This window comes from Protobothrops mucrosquamatus, unplaced genomic scaffold (genome assembly GCF_001527695.2).
Source record: "Protobothrops mucrosquamatus isolate PMUCROS unplaced genomic scaffold, P.Mucros_1.0 scaffold63, whole genome shotgun sequence".
Lineage (NCBI taxonomy): Eukaryota > Metazoa > Chordata > Lepidosauria > Squamata > Viperidae > Protobothrops > Protobothrops mucrosquamatus.
The window spans coordinates 301,765-311,956 of NW_015386442.1; the positions used below are offsets into that span (position 1 = coordinate 301,765).

Sequence of the window (10,192 nt, forward strand, 5' to 3'; positions counted from 1 at the left end):
ATCTCCCCTCCTTCCGCCGTGCCCTCAAGACATGGCTTTTCCATCAAGCGGGATTGGCCTAGGGGGGGGATTGTATAGGGATTTTAATAGGGATTTTATAACTTTTCTAAAAATAACAGGCTTATTTAATATATATTTTAATTGTTTTTAGATATTTATTGTATAGTTCCGTTTTTATTGCCTGTAAGCCGCCCTGAGTACTTCGGGAGAAGGGCGGGGTATAAATTAAAGTAATAAATAATAAATAAATAAATAAATTATTGGTGTGTCAGATTCCTGCTTGAGCATATCTTACCAGTATATATCACAAAAGTCTCCAGATTAGCCCTTAAGGAACTAACTAAGGAGTTTATGGTCTTTGAAATTATGTCATTATTTTGTAGATATTATGTAATGTTTCATTAGTTTGTTAAAGTGCCTATGATTAATCACTTTAATTTTCCTGAGGTTCACAGCTTTAATAATTATGCATTTCCTTACTTTAATGCATCTCTATGCCTCAAAGCAAGTTGTTCTATTTCCTACACTCTTCATTATAACAACTGTTCAAAAAAATGCAGTGAATTCAACTCAGAAATATTGTTTTTGTTCTCTTTTTTGGGTAAGGATAGAACAAGCTACAAGGTGTTCATCTTCCAACAACTTTTCAAAATGATCCAAAGTATGTATGGCTATCTTTTGAATACAGGATTACATACTAGCTGTTTCACTATAAGAATACTGTTCCTTTGACTTGGTTGTCCCAAAGGTGCTTTTTTCAAAAGGCAACTGGAGTTTCTTTGTTTTCCTTGAAGATGTTTTGCTTCTCATCCAAGAAGCTTCTTCAGTTCAGAACCTCAGAAGCTTCTTGGATGAGAAGCGAAATGTCTTCAAGGAAAACAAAGAAACTCCAGTTGCCGTTTGAAAAAGCACCTTTGGGACAAGCATGATTTGGATGACTGAGAATCTCCCTAGACACTTTGCCTACATTTAAGGATGGTTCAATACATTTTGCTGCTTGAAGCAAAGCATAAAATTGTGGCTTTTCATTTTTAACCTACAGAAGGCAACTGGCCTGGCATTTGATTTTTTCTTCAGAATTGTTAAAATAATATTCTTCAATGAATTTAAATACCACAAATGAACATACAGGTATTCCTCAACTTACGACCACAATTGAACCCAAAATTTATGTTGCTAAGTGAGAAAATTGTTAAGTGAGTTTGCCCATTTTATGACTTTTCTTGCCATATTTGTTAAGTAAACCATTGCAGTTGTTAAGTTAGTAACACGGTTGTTAAATGAATCTGGCTTCCCCATTGACTTTGCTTGTCAGAAGGTTGCAAAAAGGCATCACATGACCCTGGGACACTTCGACCATCATAAATATGAACAATTTGTCAAGCATCCTAATGTAAATCACATGACAATAGGAGATGCTGCAACGGTCATAAGTATGAAAAGTGGTCAGAAGTCACTTTTTCAGTGCCGTTGTAACTTCAAACAGTCACTAAATGAACTATTGTAAGTCGAGGATTATCTGTATAGCATAGGGAAGTCTATGAGACAAGAACAGTATCTGCCATACCAGCTCTCACTGTTTGCCGTATGAAATATCTGGCTCATTTTCTGTTATAGGACTAAAGCAAACCTACTATTCTATTTCACTGAGGAATAATAAAGCAGACTTTGAAATGTTTTGAAAATTAGTTGATGGCTTCCTAATTATCTGAACACCAGCATGTTTTTTTTACTTGAAGCAAACATTCAAGTTAATGCAATCATTATGTATCATATGACTAAGTTATGGTATATTAAATTAAACCAGAAATTATTAAGAATAAATTAATTATTTAACATTTGATTACAGCTACAAGATGACAATTTCAAATATGATAGTTTGCAGCATGCATTAATTCAATTCATAGAAATAGAAACATTATGATAACTTGCTTTGTCACATAATAGCAAAAAATAGGCAGACATTAGATTTGAACAAACTGGTAAATCTCATCTCTTAGCAGTAACAAAAACACCTCTTTTTTCCCTCTCTCTCTCTCTCTCTAAATTATGTTTGGAAATGAAGGACATTTTAAGGAAGAAATATTCAGAGATTTGTTTGTGAAAAGATTTGTATGATATCTTCTCATTGAAAACCTGGCACTGAGTCTTCAGTTTGTATTCAACATTTTGGAGCCACCATTTTACACATTTCTCTGGCCGATGAATTTTAGGGCTCTGTCAAAAGCCAATTATATTCCATAAGGTTATAATTTGTACACTGCTTCATTATCCTTCACTGAAACAACATTGTTTCCTTTATGGATTCACAGATTTATCTTTAGTGTTGGGCCATGGGAAATTGTAATTTTTCTGTATGGGGGAAATTTTGATCCAGATAGTGCATGCATTAAAAATATTCTGTGACTGTTTATTCTGTGTATTCTGCATGGCATTAGAACTGATAATGACAATTTACATGCCTTTGATATAGTTGAAATATTTTCAAATGTCTTTATTTGACTTGCTTTCTATCCAATGCCATTGCTGAATGCAGAATTCAGATAACAAATCTCTTGTAAAAAAAAAAGTTATTCTCTTTTTGAGCTTGGCAGATAAATCAAAATATGAGCATCCAAAATGAGTGAATAATTGTATATCTCCAAAAGAGAAAAATGTAGCCTCAAGTTAGAGGAAAAATGTGGGCATAAAATTTGCAACCATGGTTTTATACAATACAAATAACTACCAGAAATAATATTTATTATCAAAATGATGATGATAATTACCTTTTATTATATTATACTATCCATGGGCTTTGTTCTCCCTTTCATATATGGATTTGGATTGGAGAACCCTGGAAACAAAGGGTGATGCCACATAAAAGCTACCGCTAATTGCTTTCTAATTAGCCTTTCAATTTAATGGACCTTGCAAAGTAAGAGACATGGTCATCACTCTAAGCCAAACATTTCCCAGTTGCTAAAATGATTGTTTCCAGAATGGCATAAGAAATGAAGGGAAATGAAAGACAGAACCAAATGTGCTTCATTGAGTTAATTAGGCACATTTCACACAGCCATTGCAGCAAAGTTCACTTTTGAAGGTATTTCCTCCCTAAATTAAATAGTGTTTGAATATTTAGAAAATTGACATTCTTCCACATCTTAAGTGTAGACATCTAGGACAGGAGAAATACTGCCCAGACCTAGGTGACATATGCGGGGTATAAATCTGGTAAATAAATAAATTATTAGCCAAAGATTCAGAAAGGTCCTTGGAGGTAGGTATGCTCAGTGCAGTGAGAAACTTCAACAACATTAAAGATTGATAAAAGAAGCACTACATGTTTTGACCTGTGGAGATCACACAGATTATTAATTTTCTTTTTATCATTCTCTTTGTATACCTTCAGGTATATCAATACATGCATGAAACCATAAATGTTAGTGGCTGTCCCGAATTTCGTGCCAGGGCTACTGCCAAGGTAAGACACTTGTAGTTTAAGGAGGTCTATTCTCCACATGGCCCAGTAATTGACTGTGCGCGTGTATGTTTCAGGTTTTCGTGTGTACACTATAAGAACATTTAGACATCAGTGGCAGCCCAGAGTCTAGAACCAGTGCTACTTCCCAGGTAACAATCATATCGGCAAGTTCAACCTTTGTGCTACTCCTGTAGTTTAAGAAAAGAGAATGTTGTATGTGGCCAAGAGGCTTATTGGGGCTGGGTGAGGGGATGGAGTGGATTGGAGTCACCTTCCAATCAAAGCTTCTATTTAATTGTAATTAAATACTGACCATTAGCTCTTATGGCTAATTTTTCTAATAGATTCAACTTATGTAGTGTGGCCAAAAATATAAGGCTCCCAGGTTCAGAAATTCTTAGCATGTATTTCCTCATCAAAAAAGCAGCAGAAACTCCTGAAAAACTGATGTTAGGATCAAATGCTGTAAAGGTCGTTATAAATCAGTGTAAGCTCTCTGCATCAAAAGAAATACTACTCTATGAAATACATCTGAAATTTAGTTTGCATTGTACAGAAATAAAAATTAGTAACAAAGTAGGTATCTCTCAAGAAAACAATTCCTTTGTTTCCTATTGATGAAACTTAAATGAATTTCAAATAGGGTCTGTGTGTGTGTGTGGGGGGGGGAATGAGTATAAAATGCAACCTTAGTAACTTAATACATACTAGAGAACAACCGTTCTTTGCAAGCCAGAATAATAAATGTGACTCTTCACACTATAGCCAGCAACAGAATTATATTAATTTTAAATTGAGATAAGCTATGGAGGAAAATTACTGAAGCTATATAGTATATTTAATATTACATATATTGAAGATAATTAAGATATTAAGTAATATTCTTTCATTTGCTTATTGGTAGATTTCTTTTATTCTAGAGGGAATTGAGGTTGACCTAATATAAATGCTACAGATATTTAAGTTTTAATCTACTTGAGTCTAGAAAGATGTTTTTAGATTGTTTAACTTTATATTATATAGTGAAGTTAAAAATTGTCATTATATGGTATACCTAAAACTCTCATGAAAGTCTGTCATTCTCATTTCTTATTCATATGGAACAGAGGATTGGACAGCAATGTTTCAATATTACAGTATTTCCTGGTTATTTCTGGGCTGTCTGCATTATATTTTTCTTATGCATTTATGTCTGGCATGCATGATGACAAATTTTGCATGATAATATATACTGTATATGTAACAGAGAGTACATTCATGCTATCAAAATCCATCCATTAAAATACGATCCTAATGAAATTTAGCTATTCTTTTACTCTAGGAGATTTAAGACTCATGGAAATGATCCAGCTGAAATTAACCACCATTAAGTGGGATTATATGCACATATGATTTGAAGGCAACTTTATCAATTCTCAGAATCAAATGAACTTTTTTATGATTTGAACTAAATCATAAAATGTGATGTCTTCTTATCAATTTGGTTCTGAAAACATATTCAGGTCAATACAGAAATTTGAACTGAACCAATTTGTCTTTCAAATCATCAAATCAAATTCAATTAATTGTTCAAATTGGATCAGAGCCTATCTCTACACCCTATTGCCTAGTCCCATATAGTTCACTATACATGCTCTTTCCTGTTTAAATCAATGAAAGAGTTAATTGAATATATTCTGTTTTATGTTTCAATAAGTCAAATAAGTGCTCAAATACCGTATGTAGTGCACTCTGATAAAAAGTTGCTATTTTCCCAATTTAAATTTGTTTTTTTTTAATTGTACTTCCCTCCCTAAAATTAAATTTAAAAAAACCCTATTCAGCTTGAGATTCTACTGATCCTTTAAGCTACTGTTAAAATTTAAGAAACCTTTAATATTATATTGGTTATATGTACAAACCTTTCATATTTTAAAAGATTATTAAACTTTATAAGACCATTGCATGTTCCACTGCTATATAAAGGATTCTAGTATGCCTTAAGAATTGCTTTGATTTGCATCTCATCATTCTGTTTAACCAAGTGTTCAATAAAAAGTAATATATATATATATATATATATATATATATATATATATATATATATATATATATATATATATATATATATATAGAGAGAGAGAGAGAGAGAGAGAGAGAGAGAGAGAGAGAGAGAGAGAGAGCATCTTTTGAAATCTGCTTATATTGAAGGGAAGTGTGTTCAAATATATACATACTAATCATACCATTCCCTTTTCGGAAAGGGAAATTTGTGTTGCAAGTACTAATACTAATATCTAGACTGAACTGGGGATCATCTGCTAGAGAACATAGAATTATTTCCATTTCACTGTACAAATGGTACAGGTACAAATAATCTAATGTTTACCATTGAGTTCCCCTTTCAAAAAATTCGTGAACATATAGAACATAGAGCCATTGTGTGATATGAATTGCATTGATATAATTGTGAATAACCACATATGCAGGAGTTCCAGCTTATACTGTACATGGAACTGAGACCTTGAGATTTAAGCATTCCAATCCTCAGAATAACACCACTGGGATATAACTGTACACAGATGTCTTGGGCAGGGCAACATTACATTTTATGTTGTTGTTGTTGTTGTTGTTGTTTTAAATGAAGCAATTAAAAAATCAAATTTTAAAGCATTGTTCTTGTGAATAAATATTTGAAACAAATAAGCAGAAAAGCTCCTAACTGTGTTCATAATATATTAAAAATTGCATTTTTTTCTAGGCAACCGTTGCTGCATTTGCAGCTAGTGAAGGGCATTCTCACCCCCGAGTGGTAGAACTGCCAAAGACGGATGAAGGCCTTGGCTTTAACGTAATGGGAGGAAAAGAACAAAATTCTCCTATTTATATTTCTCGCATAATTCCTGGAGGAGTAGCTGAGAAGCATGGAGGACTCAAACGGGGAGACCAGCTGCTTTCTGTTAATGGAGTGGTATGTGAACACATTCTGGTTTTATTAATTCTGCTTATTTAAACAGCCTCAGAGTGAAAAAAAAAATCTGGATGACTACTGCAGTATTTTTGCTGTCCTCTAGTAATATCCAGAATTTGCAACCCAGACCTGGTAATTCTAGCGCATATAGAAAAGAATAAATGGACGCAAATTTGTTGTTTAAAATTAACCACATTCAGAAACCTTTGTAGAATTTTTTTAGTCTCCCTGTGACATCTTAGTTTGCAAGTGACTGTTATTCAACAAGCAATCCAGAGGGAGGTTCCAATATACAATTGCCAAGCTAGCGTATATTAATATATGGTTTTATTTATGGTTTAGTTGAAATGAGTTTTTATTTTCAATACAGAAGGTATTGCAAAATTAAGAGACTGTCATCTTATTTATCCATTGTATATAAGAAGAATGTTTTACATACAGAAAGTAAAGCATGGCTATTGGCCCTGTTACTAATATTAAACACCTCCGTCCCCTACCCTTTTCACAACAATGCATTGATCCTGAACAAGCAACGTCTGTACACAAAAGATTTTACAAGTACTGGAATTCAAATGGTCTGAGTTTCACCCAGGCTCAGTTCATTGATGTTGAGAGATAGGAAGCATCAAACTTAAAGACTTTGGTCATGACAAGTCCCTGATGATATAAATGCTTGATGCTAGCTTTAACTGCACATATTGATTTATTTACACACATGGAGCTTTTGTATCTATATACCTATGCCAATGCTTTGAACATTATCGCAAATTGACAACTGAACTGCCTTCACATCATTTCCATTCTAAAAGGCAAAGAAACCCAGATGATGCTCAAAGATACAGTGCTAGGTGTTGGTTGTCACCTTTAAAGCTTTACATAACATTTCACTTTGCTACTTCTGGGACCATCTTTTCCTAGTGGTTTATGCCTACCCCAGAGTGAGCATGCTTTAGGTGGCATTGCAAAGCATTGTCTTTTTGCACCTTCTTTTTTATGGCACTTGTCCTACGGAATAGTGTCCTTTTTGGAAAGCTGTGAAAGCCTGGCTCCTTCCCAAGCATTGGAGTTGGGTTGTTAATGGGGGAGCTTTGGCATGAATGTGTCATGTTTATTTGGGGCCATGGTGGCTCTTTGGTTAGGACACTGAGTCAAAAGACCACTGAGAGGTGGACAGCTCCACAGTTTGAAACCTGGGAGTGAGCCGCATGATGGAATGAGCTCCCATCAATTTGCCCTAGTTCCTGCCCACCTAGCAGTTCAAAAGCATTCAAATGCAAGTAGATAAATAGGCACCATTTTGGTTAGAAAATAGAAGGGACATGAAAGTAGCCCCCTTGGGCATTCTCTGGGCAACAGTGATTTCACTAGCTAATTCTTTCAACCTGGAAGCACCTTAGTAGGCGCTTCCAACACAAATGTAGAAGCAGCAGTAGTAGTAGTAGAGTTTAATGGTGTGGCTTTACTGAGCTTCAATGCAGTTTTAGCTGACTTTTTGCTTTAATAAAATTTTGTTTTTATTTTGTTTGTTACTTAGATTTTATTGGCTAGAGAGATGGCCATATAAATAGGATAAATAAATCAATATATCATGAATGAAGGTGAATATATATGTCCCAGGATAATGTTGCAGGATCCAATCTGTACTTGGGAGGTGAGGGCTTGACAGCAGAAGCAAACAACAGCCAATGACTTAATAGCCAACCATCAACATCCCAATCAATATCTAAAAAGCCACATACAACAGGCACCATATAAATACCACACAGAGAACAGCCCAAAGCATATACTCTGCTAGAGAGAAGTTTCCTGAAGATGGGCTCCAGCACAAGTCCAAAAGCTCAGAAGACAAAAGCGCTGGCCCTGGTGACCAGCTCATATTGGATCCTGCAAATAAACATATCACACATTTTTTCTACTTGGAGAATTTTGATGATACAGTTCCAGCTCAGTTGGTTTTGCCTTGTTCCTTTTCCACTAGAAAAGCAAGAGAGTAATAGAGATACATCTTACAGTAGCTACTTTGTTGGGGTCTGAAATGTTAGACAATGGAACAGGCCTAACTACAGACTCCAAAGCCATAGTGGGGGAGGCCTAGTGGGACCAGATTCACCCACGGTGTAGTTTTTTCTTTCTTACTCATAGTTCTAAAGCTGAAAGCCTCTTGCTTTTTGCTATTTTTAAACATTCCGCAACCAGAGTGTGGAAGGAGAACATCATGAGAAAGCAGTGGAACTTCTGAAGGCTGCTAAGGACAGTGTGAAGTTGGTGGTACGTTACACTCCCAAAGTTTTAGATGAGATGGAAGCTCGGTTTGAAAAACTGAGGACAGCTCGGCGCAGACAACAGCAACAGTTGCTAATTCAGCAGCAACAGCAGCAGCAGCAAAATGCACAGCAGAATCATATGTCATAGGTGAGTGCTCTGTCTTATTTTCAACTAATTCTTTCTTTAATTGAATTCAGTTTAATACAAGAAATTAGTTTATCACTTACCAGATGTTGATCTGCCTTACTTACAGACACACATATTCTCCCATTTTCCAACTTCTTCTTGTTGTTGTTAGTTGCAAAGTCATGTCCGACCCATTGTGACCCCATGGACAAGGTTCCTCCAGGCCTTCCTGTCCTCTACCATCTTCTGGAGTCCATTTAAGCTCACGCCTACTGCTTCAGTGACTCCATCCAGCCACCTCATTCTTTGTCGTCCCCTTCTTCTATTGTCCTCAATCTTTCTTACAATATTCTAAATAATTCAGTGACTAAAATATCTATTTCTGACTTGTTTATTCTGCTGTGTATAACAGGGGTCCCCAACCCCCAGTCCACAGCCCAGCAAGCGAGCACGGGAAGCTCCATTTGAGCAAGCGGCATATGCACACACAAAACCATCTCCTCCCTGTTGTAAGGGAAAGTAGAACAAATAATGTCATGTGTTTTGTGACATTTGTGAAAATAATGCAAATCATGTTATTTGTGTCCATGCCATAATGCAGTGATGGCAAACCTTTTAGAGACCGAGTGCCCAAACTGCAACCCAAAACCCACTTATGCATCGTCGGGTGCCGGGTGGATGTGGCCCATTGGGTGGGTGTGGTGCATTGGGTGGGTGTGGCCCATTGGGTGGGCGTGGCTGTGGTGGTAACAGCAGACTGGCTGGGACTAAAAAGTTCAATCAATCAATTCCAACTTTGCAAGATCTTTTTTTTCCCGCGAGAAGTTGAAATTGACTGATTAATTGAACCTTTTTTTTTGTACACAGCGGCGGAGGCCTAAAGTGAAAAGGTTGTATAAAACCCAGCTGAAGGTCTAGGACTGGGGCGACGGCGCGCGTGCCCACAGAGAGGGCTCTGAGTGCTGCCTCTGGCACCCGTGCCATAGGTTCGCCACCACTGCCATAATGCAACTCATGCAAGTTATATACTTCACATTATTTTTTCTATGATTTCATAATGACGATGTTGATAGGAAGGCTTGTACTAGCTGCCTATGTTGTCTAAAACAATAAGCATTATCTGAAATTAGGCAGTAGTTGATTCCATGCACTGTTAACTATTGCATATGATATATAAAGGCACACATTATAGTGCTTTTTAAAAAAACTTTCTAATAATTTCTAATATTAACTAAGCTGATAGTGCTAATTTTTATGCATATATATTTTGCTTTTAGATTCACAATTTCAACTATAATTATAAGGGCTTTTAGAAATTAAAACACAATTTTCAATTATGTGTAATGCCCATTTTTACTCCACCTTTATTATTTTTATAAATAAAG

The 10,192-nt window shown here is 35.7% G+C and overlaps 1 protein-coding gene across 1 annotated transcript in view; it reads left to right on the plus strand.

Annotated features, from left to right (window-relative positions):
- LIN7A (lin-7 homolog A, crumbs cell polarity complex component) overlaps positions 1 to 8,828 on the plus strand; it is a 26,214-nt gene extending 17,386 nt beyond the window's left edge. The window contains 3 exon segments of the mRNA XM_015812047.1: positions 3,395 to 3,466; positions 6,207 to 6,416; positions 8,613 to 8,828. Coding sequence (XP_015667533.1) covers positions 3,395 to 3,466; positions 6,207 to 6,416; positions 8,613 to 8,828 — 498 coding nt within the window.
- Positions 8,829 to 10,192: the final 1,364 nt, after the last annotated feature.